This window comes from Agelaius phoeniceus, chromosome 15, assembly GCF_051311805.1.
Source record: "Agelaius phoeniceus isolate bAgePho1 chromosome 15, bAgePho1.hap1, whole genome shotgun sequence".
Taxonomy (NCBI): Eukaryota; Metazoa; Chordata; class Aves; order Passeriformes; family Icteridae; genus Agelaius; species Agelaius phoeniceus.
Genome location: NC_135279.1, coordinates 7,210,908 through 7,227,839, shown reverse-complemented (window position 1 = coordinate 7,227,839; position 16,932 = coordinate 7,210,908). Strand labels below are relative to the sequence as shown.

General features: G+C 47.9%; 2 protein-coding genes across 15 annotated transcripts; one reads left to right on the top strand and one right to left on the bottom strand.

The window, feature by feature from the left end:
• Positions 1–802: 802 nt before the first annotated feature.
• HNRNPH1 (heterogeneous nuclear ribonucleoprotein H1) lies at positions 803–16,213 on the bottom strand. 13 transcript variants are annotated; one of them, XM_054643222.2, is made up of 17 exons: positions 16,193–16,213; positions 15,509–15,620; positions 9,578–9,637; positions 8,677–8,814; positions 7,668–7,823; positions 7,324–7,467; positions 5,678–5,816; positions 4,500–4,678; positions 4,194–4,265; positions 3,982–4,115; positions 3,679–3,814; positions 3,426–3,509; positions 3,265–3,315; positions 2,850–2,933; positions 2,351–2,413; positions 2,153–2,245; positions 803–1,582 (listed from the first exon to the last, which is right to left on the bottom strand). In XM_054643222.2, the coding sequence occupies exons 2-17, from the start codon at positions 15,555–15,557 to the stop codon at positions 1,458–1,460; spliced, it is 1,707 nt and encodes a 568-aa protein (XP_054499197.1). In that variant the 5' UTR covers positions 15,558–15,620; positions 16,193–16,213; the 3' UTR covers positions 803–1,457. The 13 variants fall into 13 exon arrangements, with proteins under 13 accessions (XP_054499197.1, XP_054499198.1, XP_054499199.1 ...); XM_054643223.2 differs by lacking the exon at positions 16,193–16,213 and having other exon boundaries at positions 3,982–4,094; positions 15,509–15,747; XM_054643224.2 differs by lacking the exon at positions 16,193–16,213 and having other exon boundaries at positions 803–1,697; positions 15,509–15,746.
• Positions 9,740–14,938, top strand: LOC129126973 (deoxycytidine kinase 2). 2 transcript variants are annotated; one of them, XM_054643235.2, is made up of 7 exons: positions 9,740–10,513; positions 11,122–11,237; positions 11,651–11,844; positions 12,060–12,207; positions 12,438–12,553; positions 13,901–14,000; positions 14,643–14,938. In XM_054643235.2, exons 1-7 carry the CDS (start codon positions 10,414–10,416, stop codon positions 14,679–14,681), a joined length of 813 nt encoding a protein of 270 aa, XP_054499210.2. In that variant the 5' UTR covers positions 9,740–10,413; the 3' UTR covers positions 14,682–14,938. The 2 variants fall into 2 exon arrangements, with proteins under 2 accessions (XP_054499210.2, XP_054499209.2); XM_054643234.2 differs by lacking the exon at positions 9,740–10,513 and having other exon boundaries at positions 10,895–11,237.
• Positions 16,214–16,932: the final 719 nt, after the last annotated feature.

Here is a 16,932-nt window from a genome sequence, read left to right as displayed (position 1 = left end):
CCCCAAGCAGCACCCACCACCACCACCACCCGTGTGTGCCCCAGGTTCCAGAGCAGCTCTTTAACCAAGTCAGCTTCCAGAGGCTCCATGTGCAACAGTGCAAACCCAGGGGTGAGCCCCACCCTGGCCCCAGCTCTGACAGAGGCACAGCAGGGCTACGTGTCCACTGAGCTGGGCTCAGTCAGCAATCCCCTCAGGAAGCAGGTTGTTTTCATGGCAGACAGCCATGGCCGAGATACCCAGTGCTCAGAATTCCACCCTTACAGCTCCTCTGCTACAGAACAGGACACTTTCATCACTGTAGAAAGGACCTCAGGTTCTTACGCCTTCAGGACAGTTCTTTACCACAGGCAACCAAAATACTATGGCCACTGACTGCATGGAAGCAAATTCTGTATTATTTCAGGGAAAGTTGCAGGGCTCAAAAAGCTGTAACAATGTTGCTTACAAAATCACATCTTTAAGCAGGATGTTTGACAAGTTACATTTATTGAAATATGGTTGCAGTAAGCTGCCCAGTCCATGGATGCCCACAGGAAAGTACAGAATCAATTCTCATCCCCCCAGCAGTTTCAGGGCCCAGGCCCCTGCTCAGGGCACAGCCATGCAGCAGTGCTTTGAACCAACACCCACTGGGCACCCCCAGCAGCAGGGGGGGTTGTCTTTGCTCCCCCCCACTTGTCACTGTTACACTCTATGGGTCATTGAGTCACTGTGTGGCAGCTGCAGGGCAAGGGTACAACAGTCAGAGGACATGGGTGCAAGTGTGGTTACAAGAAGCTGGAGGTCAAGAAGGAGTGAGTTCCAGTTTTTAAAAGGAAGATTTATTTAACAAGTTTCACTTAGCGCAATACACCTAAAAAGGAAATCACAATACAATGAAAGATTAAATCAAGGCCTCAGAATTTTATACGAACACCAAGACCAAAATCCTAAAGTAGCCGTATTGCGTCTCAACATGTTTCCCCCATTAACTTAAAAAAAAAAAGCTTTAACATGCCTTACAGGATATTAAAAGAAATAAACTAGAACTAACATGCCAAATGTTCACTTTGATTTTCAGACACAGCTCCTATATTGGTTCTTTACAAAAAAGCATGTCTCTTTCAACATGTATTCAAAACAGTGTTGGATGTAATATGGTATAAGAGCAACATTTAACATAATTCAAACAGCTTTAACCTAAATACGCTTACTGCTTAAATACACTCCTACAACAAAACTAACTTGAGAAACGCTCCAAATTGTTTAACAGTTATAGTCTTTACTTGGTTATTACATCCTAGATGAATGTTCATTTCTGTATGTTCAAAAATACTGAACCTGAAAGGTTTTAAAACAATCCTGAATTCACTTACAGTAAAGCATAAATCACAAGCTCGTATTGCAAAACTGTTAAACTTAGTTTTTTGTTTTTTTGTTTTTTAAAAAAGATGTGACCAAAAGTCAGCGATTGGTTACATTCCCCAGCCACCACTCATGTTGGACATGTTGGACATGCCGCCCATGCCGTTCACTCCCATGGATGCGCGGTTCCCACTGCTGTAGTAGCTGCTGTTCATGGCGCCCTGGCTCCCGGGGTCTGAGGGGGAAACCGACAGCAGGTTCACAGCTGCCTCAGGCCGACTCGAAGCATCCTTGCCCCAACGCCTGTCCTTGCTGGGCCACCTCGTAAATACCGTCTACCGTGCCCAACGCTGCAAAGTGTCAGTTTACAGCTCCGTACCCAAAGCCAGTTACCGGATGTTCAACGACAGCACGAGCTCTGCATCACCCCCTTCCCAAGCCAGAGCTTTACCACTGCTCTGGGGGAATAGGGAGGACCCAGCCTCCCATGACCCCCTCCCCCATTTGTACTGTGTTTAAACAAAGCTGCTCTCCAGCTTTTGGATTAAGAAAAGTGATCAGAGCAATGCAAGTCTGAGACTGGCATTTCCTGCCCCTTCCAGAATATTTTCCACATTTCCCCCCCTCAGCTCCCCATTGCAGCTTTGAATCGATCCCCCCCATTCCCCAAAATTCACAGTAGCCACACCTTTAACTTCCAGAACCTGTGCTGCCCAGGTTATACCACAACCCTTTAACACCAGTGAAGGGCATGTTAAGCCAGCTGCACCTGGCCCAATGGAAACCAGCAAAGAAATGCTCTTACCATAGCCACTCATGCTGCTTTGACCTCCATATCCTCCTCCATAGCCCCCACTCAGCTGCTGGTTGCCTGGAGCACCATAACTGGATTGGCTCCCTTTAAGTTAAGGGCAAAAACATTAAGAACTTGCCGGTCAAGATCTGCTCATCATCAACAAACCCAGCCCTCACCCAACCAACAGCCCCTGCACTCTGGCACTACCTTGCTCACACCAAGGGAAGTTTAACATGCTCAAGGAAAGTGATGGGGTTTCTAAAGACATCCCTGCAATCAAGCAGCAACAAGAACTTTAGAAGTTACTTTTACAATTTCTGTGGACTATACTAAACAGGATCAATCTGCACTGTAACAAACCCCAAAAAACTTAAGCTTGGCTTTAAGGGACCTCACACTGAGTGCTGCCCTTCCAGAAGCACAGAAGCTCATTAACTGGAGTCACTCATGTGTACACGGTCCTGACACTTATTCCTGCCCCAGACTGATTGTGCATCACATCAGAGCAGTGCTGTGGCTCAGACACAGATACCTCTGTTTAATCAAACAACTGCTCTTCACCTCATCACTTGCCTAACAATCCTTTCTGCAGTTTAAGTATCAGCATTACAACTATAAACATTTTGTAAACAAATACTATAAAAGCAACAGTGCATTCACACCCCCCGCCCACAAGAGAAAGGAGCCCCCCAGAAACCAACCCCACCTTCATCTGCGTAACCAGCCCAGCTGGGTGTCAGGAGGGTATCTGTCTTAGAGGCATAACAGCAACAGGAATTTAAGACTTGTGCTGCAAACACACATTTTAGATTTTTTAACAATTTTCGGGTTTGCCAGTGCAATTCAGACAATTTTTCCCAATTCCAAGTATCTCTCTCTCACCACCAAGACTCAGCTTGAATGGCAGGTCACATGCCACAGATACATCCTCCATCACCGAACCATGTTCTGGTATGCCCCAATAGGGAAGGGGAAGGAGAATAAAAAGGACAGGTATCTCCCTGATTTTGCACTACCACACTCCCAAAGAAGCCACTCATCCCACCAGGCACACCACACTCAGCACCACAAGTTTATTCAACCCATTAAAGCTCAAATGTATTCCCAAAAGGATTATATACCTGGCAATGTGCTAGTGTTCCAATCTTGGACTACCCCTTCCGACTCCTTGACTGTGTGATTAAGACAGAATGTTGAATTTCAGTTTTGATGCCAGGCACACAATAAAGCAGGAGCTGTACAAAACGAGCCAGCTTCCAAGTGCAGTGAGACAGTTACATACCCATTGCTCCCATCATCTGACTGCCATAGGCACCACCAGTTCCTCCTGCTGTAGAATTCAGGAACAGCTCTACATATCTGTGTTCTGCAAGAAGAAAGTTTTCCCGTGAGAGCATATCACACCAAACCCATGCAGCTTGTCTCACTGCAAGTGAAGCTGCAGTGAAATCTTTGGCATTCCAGTTGCAGCAGATGCACTACACTGCAGTGCTGGCAGCTCCCCAAAGCCACCTCTCCTGAGCAGTCGAACTTACGCATGTTTGCTTTGTCTTTGGACATAGCAGCCACTGCATCCTCGTGAGTAGCAAATTCAACGTCTGCCTCTCCGGTTACTCTGCCATCTGGTCCGATTTCAATGTGTACTCTTACAGGGTTCAGAGGTGAGAAGAACTACACACGGAACAGTCACACAGATTAAAACGCACCAATGCAACAGTTTGGGTTTACAGCAAGCCATTTTCTCCAGAGGAACACTGCAGCTGCAGGGCAGCTGGTATGTCCCCACAAGGACCCTGGGACCCAAAGCCATGCACTGGGGAGCAGCGTGTGGCACTCACGTTGTAGATGTCGTTCTCCGTGGCTCTGTAGGGCAGACCTCGCATGTGGACGCAGTGGCCGGTCGTGCTCTGGAAGGTGGACGATCCGTCGCCGTACCTGTGGTCCGACATCCCTGCGGAGAAAAGAGTCCATTCTAGGTCTTTCAGATGTATTTTAGTTTCTTTTGGGACATGTCGTAAGTTCAGTTACTGTTCCTATTAGAGATCCTTACCTCTTCCAAATCTATCAGAACCAAACCCATAGCCATCATTATACCCATTGTAGTCATCATAACCTCCATAACCTAGAAACAGATTGGACATGTTCATTTCAACTACACAAAGTTTCAAATAAACTTTCATTTCGACTACAGAAAGATCCAAATACACAGTACACACTGCAAACAACGACTACTACAACATTTCATTTCTTCTACAAGAATTAAGGCCAAGGACACATACACAGCTGGGGAGACACTACCAGGTCCAAGAGTTGCTGCTTTTCAAAGGAGCAGCTCCCTGGGCCCCCGGGCACTTACCTCCTCCGTAGGCTCCACGCCTCATTCTCTCCAAGCTACTTCCTCTACCCAGACTGTTGTATCCGCGCGTCAGGCCGGGCCTGTCGTACGGACCAGGTCTCTGCATGGCCAGCAGCTTGCGGGGAGGGTCGTAGTGAGTGCGCACCTCTGCTCGGCTACTCTTGAAGATCTCAATGTACCTACGAGCGTTTGCACAGGGACAAGTCAGTCTTTGATTCCTTCCACAAACACCTCACAACTTCACATTACAACAAGCCATTTAGTCATAGCCTTGACACTGGCAGTTAATTTTAAGCCAGGTTTCTTTACGTTATGTAGGCAATGACTTTCTATTATTAGCACTACATTACATTTAAATCAGTGTATTTTCAAGAAATTAAAATTACTGAAGGGTTTATGTGCTCCTCATACTTTGCAGTATCCCAGCCTTAAGGGTGGGGGAGCAATATTGATTCCCCACCCACCTCCCTCCAATTTAAAATGTTAGTCAAACAATGTAGGAGGGACCAGTGTCCACTCAACTCAGCATTGTTGCTCAAGGCAACAGAAACAGAGGGTTAAAAACCCGATCTCCACCGAGAGTTTAACCCATCAGGATGCCACAAAAAGCTCTGCATGTACTACTGAACCCAGCCTATGCTTCAGTGATTCAGCGTAGGCAAAAGGTGCATGCTTCAATGATAAATAGTCACAAGTAAAATTGAATAAAAACCCTTTGTGACAATTTCTTGAAAGCTATGCTTATTACATTGAAGATTAATACAAGTAAGTAAATTTGTTACATTTCAACTTATAAAACAAGTTTAGAAAGTATCACATTTTCTTATGGTAGTAAGAATACTGTGCATGTCTTTAGAGCTAAAGGTAGAATTGGTGCTATTTGAGAAGTTAAAGCCATAGTCTCTCAACTTTGTCATTTCCAAGCTATAGTTTTGAATGCCTGTTATTACTCAATTTTCCAAAGCACATTTTAGTTTAGCCCAATTTTATCTTGTATTTTTGGGTAGATCTAAACAGTCTGTGCCACACACTGTAGCAATCAATACCTTTACTCATCACCAAGTTAGAGACCACAATTACAATTTTGATTTGGGTGTTAACACTTTCAGAAGAGAGAATATGGATTTAATTGTTTACCATAAGAAAAGTGACAGAGCCAACCAACCATCCATCCCCACCTGTGCCCTATTCTTTCCTTGTGTTTCTTTAGAGCCTTTTCAGCTATTTCCTGTGAAGCAAACTGCACGAAGGCCTCCCCCGTACTCCTCCCCTGGAAGTCCACCGGCAATGTTATCCCATTTGGCACGATTTCCAACCCTTCAACCCAAGGACAAATAACCCCAGTAGGGGGGCAATATTAACATCACAAGCCCAGTCATGAGTTTTTTCTTATAGCTTTAAAAACACCAGAATTTAAACACTTTTAAGAGAATGGTATGTTGATTCTAGAACACCAGAATAAAAAAGGCACTTCAACAAAGAGCTCCACGATCACATACCATTCAGTTCAGGTTCTTAACCCACCCTGCAGAGCTCAGAAATGCTCTGAGGGTCAGGGACAGCCCCTCAGAGAAGGCATCTAATGCAGGGTGAGTTAAGAACTTCACACATCATTACAAACCTCGGCAATTCTGTGAAAGTATTTAAGATGAACTTTTTAAGAGAACTTAAATTTAAACACAGCAAGTTAAACAGCTTTATACAGAACAAGTAATTGTACTAGAAGTCATGTAAAATAATTAGTCTTATGCAAATATAAAGTTTCAGCAATTTTTTATCTTTAAGAGTGCTTAATTAAGAAAAAAATCATGAAGTAATTTTTAAGTATTAGTTCCTGAACAGAAGAGACACATTTTGTATATTAAGCACATAAACAACTTATAAAGCTTGAATTACTTCACCATGTAAGAAAAGAACAGTTTAAAATGCACATGCTTAGAAATTGCTCGTGTTCATATCACCAATTCAGAAAATAAAAAAAGACAAAAACAAAAAACAAGTTCTGAGATTGTAAAACTGGAAATGTTTCTACTGTATTTTAAAGCAAAACAACAAGCTTTATCATATCTTGTAATAGCAAAACATTTAAAAATCTAGTATTTTGAAAATAATAACAAATGAAATCCTAAACAATCAACAGATTCCATTCTTAGACATTTTAATAGTCTAATTCCAGTTTGTAAACATAAAACAGCTGCAAAAAAAGTAAAAATTAGTCAAAACAAGGCATTATCTCTTCATCCATAAAAACTTTGAGCTAGGCAACATCAAGGGTCTGGTGGGTTTTTTATCCCCATAGGAAGAGAAAGGGGCAAATCTGTAGATCTGTATTTGGGTAGAGTTCAGCAGGTTTTCTCTGCATTTCATTCAATACTAATTTTATGTTGGGAAGAGGTCAAGGGCCCTTTACTGAGAACCTGCTCCTGACACAGAGCCCAGTGGTGAGTGTGTTCTACATCCTTCACTGACCAGGGCCAATCATCCAAGGCCAGGGGTGGAAGGAGCCTCCCACATGAACTGTTCAGCTTTATTTGGAAAGCAAGACATTTTTCTATAATCCTTTATTGGAGCAGCATGTCCCACCAAGTATAAATTCAAGCATCTTTTTGGCATTCCCTAAATTATTTAATTTATCAAGTATTTTAGGAAGTGCTCCGAAGGATTCTTCATGCCCAGAAAACTAGTGAAAAATTGCTTTATTTACTTTTAATACCCATCATAATACTGTTGGATGTACTACTGGGCAATCCATGCCTGTTTAGTTTGTTGGGGTACTTTTAGCATAAACCAATAGTGCTATAGCTACTACTTTTATCCCACATACCTGAAAAAAACTGTACAATTTCTTCTTTACTACAGCCAAATGGGAGTCCTCTAAGACGTACAAAACCATCATTAGCTGTATCAGGGCTGTTGGGACCAGTATGCTTCAGAACCCAATCCATTTCAACGTTGTTTGACTTGAAAACTGTAAAAGGCACTTAGAATTAATGCATTCTGGAGTAAGGAAGAGTTTTTAAAGTCATTTGCCTTGAAACTAGTCAACTTATGATATGCAAGTCCATTTGTCCTTTCACATGCATTTTAAAGAGACAAAAAATGCAATTAACCAAAAACCCATCAAGCACAAACACAGTGTAGTCAGTTACTAGACCAACTGAGTCAAACCTTCAACGTATCTGTGTCCCATTGTTTCTCTGTCCTTTTTCAGGGCCAATTTCACATCCTCCTCTGACTCAAGTTCAGCAAATGCTTCTCCACTTGGTCTGCCCTCCCTGGTGTAGATGAAACGGATACCCAAAGCCCCGTTCAGAATTTTGCAATCTGAAAATTAAACAGAAAGGCCAGCATTATATTAATTATTAGAGGAACAGTGTTACTTTGAAAGTTTCAGAGAGCCTAAAACCAAAAACGTATTGAGCATCATTTATATAATAACAACAGAACCAGCAGCATTTCTGTTGCAATGCAACTTTAAAATGACCAATTACTAAGACACTAACTAAAGTTCCCATTCTTGTCAAACCCGCAGATAAAGGATAATTGCAAATTTCCAAAGCTATTCTGCCTCAAGTTGAACACACTACCTGCTTTTGATCTTAACTCTCTTATTAGCATGAAATAAGGAATAGTAACAATCAGTCTAAGTGTAATAAACTGAATCAGAACAAAGTCAAATACATCAAATTCCTGAAGCAGTTTTAAAAGGTCCAGTCGCTGCAGAAAACATGTATTTATCACTACTATTTATTACTGCAGAATGCTAATAATCTGGGGAAGGATACACACACTGAACACTCATATTGTCCCAATAGACACGAGTCTATTGGGACAATACAAGAACTGATTTAGCTTTATAACTCTTGCTGCAAGTTGAACTTTCTTTAAAATTGAACGTTCTCTCTCCTGGTTATTCAAGCAGCATAGGTAGTTGTGGCTATCCCAGCAACTCAGACTAAGCCCCTTTGTATTGAGTTCCTGCTAGCATGAACATGGCTTTGCACCCCAGGTTCTGGCTGAAGCACTTGTTGCACTACAAACTGCACTGGCTACTGAATGCCTCCTGCAACTGCTCACTACAGCACTCTCACTGCCAGTGTCCCTGGGACGGACCCAGAATTGACAGCAGAGCCCGACCCCTCTCCCAAACCTCTTATTCCCCCACAGCCCCACTTACCGGAGAAGAACCTCTGCACCTCCTCGGTGGAGCAAGACCAAGGCAGCCCCCGGACTTTCACCACGTATCCCTCGCTGCTCTCTGTGTTAAGCATCACATTGGGGGTGAGGCTCTGCTCTGTCTCTGCTTCTGTGGTTGCTGGAAAGACGAGAACGGGCCCTTTGAGATGCTGCTCAGCACGGCCGCCACCCGCACCCCCTCAGAGCGCCCGGCGGCCCCCCTGGCCTGTGTCCCGGCCCTCCCTGATCCTCCTCTGCCTCCGCCGCTGCCGCCTCACACACACGGCGCCGCTCCCGCCCCCGGCCCGCGCCCTGCCCCTTCCCCGCACGCACACATGGTGGGGCTCCGCGCTGGTTCTAGGGCTCCGAGCCTGATCCACTGTCCGGAGAGCGCCTAGTCCCGGTCAGGCGGCAGCGAGCGGGCGAGCCTGTAGCGAGAGCGCGCTAGGAAATGGCGGCGGGTGCTCCCGCTTCCGCTGGGCCGGGCTTTCCTCCGCACAAAGAGCGCGGTCCCACACGCCGCCCTGGCGGGCCGGCGGCCCCGGGAGATGGCGCAGCGCCCGCGGCCGGTTCGCAGGGAGGGCCGTGTGACGAGAAGGCACCGAGCACCGCGAGCCTCCGCCGAGTACGGGACCGGCCGTGGCGTGGCCGGGGTGGGTGCGGGGCGCATGTGCCCCGGTGGGGCCCGGCCCCACCCCCGGGACCCGCGCGCCGCCTGTGCGCACGCGCCGCCCGCCCGCCGCGCCGAACAAAGCCCCGGCCCCGCGCGCCCTGGGCGCCGCTCGCCGCACTGCGCGTGCCCCGCGCGCTGCCGCCCCCGCCCCGGCCCGCCGCGGCTCCCGCGTGGCGCGGACAGCGGAGCGCTCTGGCTGCGCACACCGGGTGCGCGAACTAGCACTTACCAGCTTCAAAGGCTGACGCTACCCCACGTGAAACAATCTGCTCGCTTCGGTCACTGAAGCCTGGTGTGTTTGGAGGAGATGGGGAAAGAAGAGACAATGGGTCACAATTATCATAAAAGAACGGAAAAGTTAATTCCCTCCCATTTCCTCCAAACACACCAGACCTAGCTAGATTTCACCTTGTATTACCGAGGAGGAAGGAGGAAATTGGAATAACTCATCTAAGAATCCTCCATCCCCTTTCCCCTTGGATAACCAGCTCATGTTTCAACTTGTCTGCACAGTTGATAGAGGACCCATGCCTAGAGTTAAGCAGGCTCCTGGAGCCCCGACATTGGTATTTGGAGCCCAGAAACTGCTCTGAGTAGTCTGCGGATGAACGCCATTCATCCGCGAAGTGTTTCTTCTCCAGTCAGTACCAAAACAGACTGTGAGCCTGCAATGCCTCATCTCTTATTACATGTTCCAGAGTACTAACAACCACCCCACCCCCATAGCTGGAGGCTTTTAGATTTTTTTTAAGTGCATGCTCAAGTTTACGTAAGTAAATCAAACATGGCGAACTCGTTTACAGAAATGCAAATTAGATCAGTAAGTGGAACCGTGCTACAGTCACTTCCTGCACAAAGCTCTCTTCTCCATTTCACTCGCCGAACGCCCATTTTGTAACTCCGCGGCGGCGGGAGCTGGGCAGGAGCGGCGGGGGAGGGGGCAGCGCCTCCGCCTCTTCCCGGGGAGGACTGGCGGGAAGCGGCCATCCCGCCCACCCGCCTGGCGGGACGCTTAAAGTGCGCTGGAGCAGCCGGGAACCCCTTGAGTTCCCGCTCGGCACCGCCATGTCTACCCCCGCCAAGCGGCACTGCCAGAGCCCCGCCGGCTCCCTCGAATCCAGCTTCCAGAAGCGCCTCAGGAAGATTTCCATCGAGGGGAACATCGGTGAGCTCGGCGGAGAGGGTGCGGGAGGCGGCTCAGGGTGGTAGGGGAGTCCGGGGGAAGGTGGGGGTGTCAGGCCGGGAGCACCCCAAGGGGCTGGGATGCCGGGGAAGACAGAGCGAGAGGGGCGGCAGCGGCGCTTGTCCCCCCGGCTCTGCGGGAGGAGTCGCACCGGGACGTGAACCCGGAGGGAGGCTGGGGCGGGTGGGGAGCTCCCCGAGCAGGGTGCCCGTCAGTGACACAGGGGCGCAGGGCGGGCTGGGGAGCACAAACCCCCGGTGCCCCCCCCCGGCCCACCCGGGGCAGCAGCGCTCGTTCGCTCCCGCCCGCGCCAAGTCCCGGCGCCTGCGCGGCCGCTCCCTCGCTCTCCCGGCTAAGCTCCGCCCGCCACGGCAGCTCTAAAATGTCGGCTGCTCCTCGGCCGCACTTATCACCCGCCCGGCCGGGCGCGGCCCCTCTGGCGAGAAAGATTAGCGCAGTTTGCTCCACGGCGCAGCCGGCCGGCCCCGCGCCCCAACAGACGCTAACAACCCCCAAACTGCCCCCTGTCCGTCAGCAGCACCGGAGCTATCAACCCCCAGCCCTTTGTAAACTGCTCTCATCTTCCGCAGCTGCGGGGAAGTCAACGTTTGTCAGGCTGCTGGAGAAACACAGCGATGAGTGGGAGATCATCCCCGAGCCCATCGCCAAGTGGTGCAACATCCAGACAGCCGAGGATGAGTATAAGGTAGGTGCGCTAGATTTGGGCCGGAAGAAACTGCAGGGAGCTCCACAGCCAGGGACTTATGCCAAAATCCAGCTATACTTAGTCTGCAGCAGCCAGAGTCATCCCCACTATCATACCACAGTTGGTCAGGCACTCAAATTGTAAAGGCAAGATACTACTCAATGTATATTCCAAATCACATCCCCTATTCCACGGGAATCACTAAAATCTGGAACTCAAACAAACTGCTCAAAGAAGCTGTCATCAAAAAAAAAAAAAAAAAACACCATCACCTGAGAAAGAAGAGTCTCTTAGGTCCTATGCCTAAACATTTTCTTAGCAACAAAAAGAAAGCCATGAATTCTTAAGCATATCAGAATTCTGGATTGAGAAAAGCAGTATGTTCATATTAACTTTTTTCTCTTGCCTTTTAGGAACTTTCAACATCTCAGAAGAGCGGAGGAAACTTACTTCAAATGCTCTATGACAAACCCACAAGATGGGCTTACACATTTCAGACTTATGCCTGCTTGAGCCGAGTAAAAGCACAATTAAAACCTCTCTCAGCCAAGCTGTACGAAGCAGAACATCCAGTGCAATTTTTTGAAAGATCTGTGTACAGTGACAGGTAATTACAGCATGGCAAGAACTCACACTAACAATTTCCAGGTCTTTTAAAGACATGGAGCTGAGGAAACACTTGATATTTAAACTAATACCTGCAAGGGAGCAGGCTTGATTAAGGCATTTTTTTCAATACCATCATTCTGTTCTGATGATTAGTGTTTTGGTAGTTCACTTTTTTTGTCATTCCTGGCATGAGACTGATGTCTTTCATTGCAGATACGTGTTTGCTTCTAACCTGTTCGAGTCTGGAAGTATTAATGAAACAGAGTGGTCTATTTATCAGGACTGGCACACATGGCTTTTGAATCAGTTTCAATCAGATATAGAACTGGACGGCATGATCTATCTCAGAACCACACCTCAGGTATGCTCACTAAAAATGGAGGTTTCTCAGTTCCAGTTTCATTTTCCAGAGGCTTAAGAGGGGACAAAAAAGTTATCCTAGATTTAACTCGTTTATGTTCAGCCAACCATTTAAAAGTAATGCTCACTAATGTCTAGCATTAGTCCTTCCAAATTAAGGGCCACTTGATCCATTTGGCTGATTTAACCTACAACACATGATTAATGACCAGGTTTATTTTTTTTCCCCAGAAATGCATGGAAAGGCTACAGATGAGGGGAAGAAAAGAGGAGCAAGGAATTGAGCTTGAGTATTTGGAAAACCTCCACTATAAACATGAAACCTGGCTTCATGAAAGGACTATGAGGTAGGAACCCACTTTTTGTAGCAAGTTTTAACTTGCAGGCAAGGCTTTTTCCTACCTTAAAGCTTTAGTTTTATCGAGTTTACTGCAAGTCTAGTTTGACTCAGGCAGTTGGATACACTCAAATTTATACCCACTTCAGGGTTCAAGGGATGGAACTCCATCTAATTTGAAACCTTTGTTAAGCATTAGCTTCAACTAGAAAGCTTTACAGTTGTAACTCAGGCAAGGATGTGGATTTTGCTAATCGGAAGGACTCTGGAATAAGACACTTAAAATGGTGGTCAGGGGCCAATCACATACATTTCTCACCATGCAGTTTCTATTTCAATGTAAGGGGCAAACAAGGCCCCAAATACCTTTAAACTAGCAGGACTGCATTTCAACAAAGTTTAAATATCAATCCTAACTTAAATTTAAACAATAATCAGAAAGGCTTTTGGCAGACCTGTTACACACAAGTAACCTAATCAGCAGCTGAGTGATCTCGGTACACCTTCCCTTAAGCTCCTTATTGACTCTTACTGGCTTTCCCATCTAAAGAATCTCTGAACATGAAAACAGACTCTAGATTTTTCCCTAGAGGAGTCCAAAATATTCTACTGAAGGGGAAGCATGACAATTCCAGGAAAAGTACATTATCAGTTTGATCTGCTTGCTGAAGTTTCACATAGGATGACCCAAATGCTTAGGAGAGAGAAGGCAGTGCACAGTGTGCAATTTTGGGAATGTTTACGTTGTGTACTCATTCCAAACTCAGTAAGGAAGCACTTCCTGTGTCTGGAATAGGAACTGAAGTGTGGAAGCACAAGTTAGAATGTTGTTCAGCACATGTACTGCGTTTTAGAAATGCCTTCCACACTCAGACTAACTACTGCTCCCATCTCTTCCTAAACTGAAGCCAAAATGGTTTTGCTTATGTCTACGACCTTATAAATACTGGTCTTATAACCTGTTAAAGAGGTCATCCTTATGAAAGGAAGCTTTAAAATTGCATCTTGGTAAGTGGATTAAGTGGGGGAGACACAGGGCAAGGGAGATTTTGAAAAAAAATACTCCCATCTTACAATTACAAATCAGTTCCTGGTCACTGATTCCATTACAAGAATAAGAGAAAGGAAATTAAGGTTAAAAACAATTTCCCCCCCCCTACTTGTACATTACTATATAGATAGATACTAAGAGTGAAATATATTAAGAGCAATTAAGGACAAACTTGGCATGGGCTTTATATTTAAGTTATGAGCATCAGCTTTAACATTTCAGATGCGCATGGTAATCAAGAGCAGGGGTCTTGAATGCACAGTATTTTGTGTAATTTTACTCAAACTATGTTCTTCCATTTAACAGAGTTGATTTTGAGAACATAAAGGAGATTCCTATTCTAGTTTTGGATGTTAATGAAGAGTTTAAGAATGATAAAATTAAACAAGAGTACCTGATTGATAAAGTAAGTATGAAGTACTGGGGGGTTTGTATCTGCTCTTCTGCAGTTAATATGCACGCAGTGACATTAAACAGTAGGGAGGGAGAGTAAACAACCATCTGAGGAGACAAGGTGGGAATAAAGAGCCAAAATGGTGTTTACCAATTCCTACGAAAGGCAAGACTTGGGAAATGCCGAAAGAAATTCTGGTGGAGTTGTTTGGCTAGTTCACGGGGAAAAAAACTCCACCTAATACTTAAAAGCATGAGGAAGTGTTCTCCTAGGAAACCCTATAAACCATTTCCTTCATCTTGTTCTGGGTCATCAGTTTGAGATTACTGAAGAATGACTCCTTTAAGACAAGACTTATTCCCTCAATTTAATAGCTCTAAATTAACTGGGAAGGGGAGCCCAATGATGAATTGTGGAGGTATTTGTCATTATATCCTCATGGAAACCAGCAATTAATAGCTTAGTTTTAAGCAGACACTCAGAAATGCCATCTACCTTGCCCCTCTGAAAGGCTACACGCATTTCAGTTCATGAATTAAATACAGGGGCAAAACATCACTGGAAAAACATAGTAACAGACAATTTCTTCCCAAATAAAGGGAAAAGCCTGGTACTTTTAATGTCTCAAATAATACATACGCTTTTTTTTTATAGGTCAAGTCATTTCTGACTTCTTTAGAAGATGAAAATTAATTCGGATAACAAGTCCACAAAGCCCACTCAACAGTCTGTGTGTTTAAAAATTTACTTAAAACAAATGCATGACCTGTATAGCTGATTTTAAAGCAAGCCTGAAATGTAATAACATGATTCGGGGTTTATTTTTATCTGCTCTGAGCAGTGTGTTTTGCTAGACCTTTTTGTATAGCTAAAAAGAACAAATACGGGGTGTTTTGATAGTGATTTTTTTCCTGTATATTCTCTGCTGTTTAATAAAGATTTTAAAGTCATATTGCCTCTCGAGTGTCTGTCCCCACGGGGGAGCTCAGCGAGAGGCCGACACCCAGTAAACAGATAGCAGGCGCTGAGCAGGGCTGTTTTGCAATAACTGGCACGGGTTCACCATTTTAAGACGAGACTGTTATGGCGTCCAGAAACCTTTACTTTCAACTTCTGCTTTACTGAGTGGCCGTTTCCACCGGATTTACGCTACTTAAGGCTGGACGTTAGACCTGTAATAAACTGTAATTTACGCTTATCTCGTTGGCGATCTCACGCCCGCCCCCCCAGCACGGGGAGGGACCCGCGGGCGCGGCAGCGGCGGTGGAGGCGGGACAGCGACCCCGGAGAGCCCCCGCGGCCCCGCCCGGCACGACGCACGCGGCCGGGGGGGTTGAGCGGCGCACGCGGCCGGGCCCGTCCCCGCCGCCCCCCTCCCTCCCTCCCTCCCCCAGCGCCATCGTGAGGCCTCCGCGGCACTGGGCCCAGGCTGGCGGCACCACGAGGGCCCGATCGCCCTTTCCCCCATCCCCCCCGTCCCTCCAACCACCCCCTCCCCGCCCGCCATCGCTGGGCCTTACCCAAGCCGGGGATCTCGCCCTCGGTCTCTTCGGTGTGACAAGGGTCCATCTTGGCCGCGCCTTCCCCGCAGGGGCCGCAAGAAGAACAAAGCTGGGCGGGGGCGCTCAGGCGCTGCGCGAACAGAAACAAAAGCTCAGCGGCGGCCGAAGGGGCGCTCAGAAAAGGTGGATCGGGGCTCCACGGGGGGTTTCTCGGTGCTCCCGCGGGGATGGGCCGCGATACAGCCGCCGGTATTCCCGGTACCACCCGCTCACTCAGTCTGCGCAGCGCCCGTTCCGCGCCTATAAATGGCCGCCGGCCGCGCAGCGCCGCGCGCTGACGTCACGCGCCGCCCGCCCCCGCCAGCCAATGGCCGCGTGACAAATTGAACGCAGCCAGTCACGTCCGGCCCCCCGCGCGCGCGGTGGGGGGGGGGGGGGGAGAGAGGATAATGGAGGGGGGAGCGCGCGACCGCCCCGGGGGTCCCGCGAGCCCCTATGCCCCCCGCGCCCGCCGGGAGACGCGGGTTCGAGTCCCCAGGGACCCACGTTCGAATCTCTGCCACCGGCCTCGGCTACGGTTTGAGTCCCGCCCCCGCCCGTTCCTCTCCCCGGTTTTAGAACATGGCGGCGGCCTTGTCCCTCCCCCCCCACACCCGCCTCGGCGCCCCCACTCGTCCCCGTTCCCCCGGCACCCCCGCTCACGGCGAGCTGCAGCCGCGGGGCTCCGGCAGCGATCGGCGGCTCCGCGCACTGCAGCACCGCCCGCCGCCGGTGTCAGCAGGGCTCGGCTCCGCCTCCCGCCGCGGCGGGGGCCGGGCACGGCCGGGCCTGCGCGGGCCTGGCCGGGGAGGCCTTGAGGGCTCCCCCGCACGTTCGAGGGCCGCCGTGTGGCAGCCCGGGCTGAGCAGCCTCGCTCAGGCACTGCTGGGGCTGTTCGGGTTTGGCTCAGGAGGTTCCTGGGCCGGAGCTGCCCCTGCTGTCCCCGAGTGGGCGCTAGGAATTCTCACGTGCCTTCTGTCCCCTCAGACCGCGCTCTCCCGACCAGACCCACCGTCTCCACAACAAATCGCGAGTGAAGCAGCTTCAGGTTAAAATAGCTGCAAGGGAGCGTTGCTGTGGGATTGAACAGATAAGAGGTGACCTTAGGACTGTGGAGGTGTGGCACCGACTCCAAGCTTTGTTTCTGGCCGAGTGTTAGTGTAAAGTAAATCCCTTTGCTAATCCCCGTTGAGGCCTTTGCGTTTCTAGCAGTGAGATAATGATAATTTTTTGGCTTTTTATAGTGTGTATAATGTTCATACACTGAAGTACGTTTACTATGTGTCATTTTATTAGTCCTGGTTGGTATTTTTAGTCCTCATTACTGCATTTGAAAAAGAACAGAAAATGGGTTTTCTGTTGTTTATGCATCATGATCCACGTGATTAAATAGCTTTAAAGAG

Bases quoted from the DNA above. Each gene is read 5' to 3' on its own strand.
- LOC129126973 (XM_054643234.2), top strand. From the start codon at position 10,914: ATGTCGGCTGCTCCTCGGCCGCACTTATCACCCGCCCGGCCGGGCGCG. The intron at 11,238-11,650 runs GTAGGTGCGCTA...CTTGCCTTTTAG, and splicing joins CAGCCGAGGATGAGTATAAG to GAACTTTCAACATCTCAGAA. The intron at 11,845-12,059 runs GTAATTACAGCA...CTTTCATTGCAG, and splicing joins AGATCTGTGTACAGTGACAG to ATACGTGTTTGCTTCTAACC.
- HNRNPH1 (XM_054643222.2), bottom strand. From the start codon at position 15,557: ATGGACCCTTGTCACACCGAAGAGACCGAGGGCGAGATCCCCGGCTTG. The intron at 7,468-7,667 runs GTTTGACTCAGT...TGCCTTTTACAG, and splicing joins GGGACACAGATACGTTGAAG to TTTTCAAGTCAAACAACGTT. The intron at 3,510-3,678 runs GTAAGTTCGACT...TTCTTCTTGCAG, and splicing joins CAAAGACAAAGCAAACATGC to AACACAGATATGTAGAGCTG.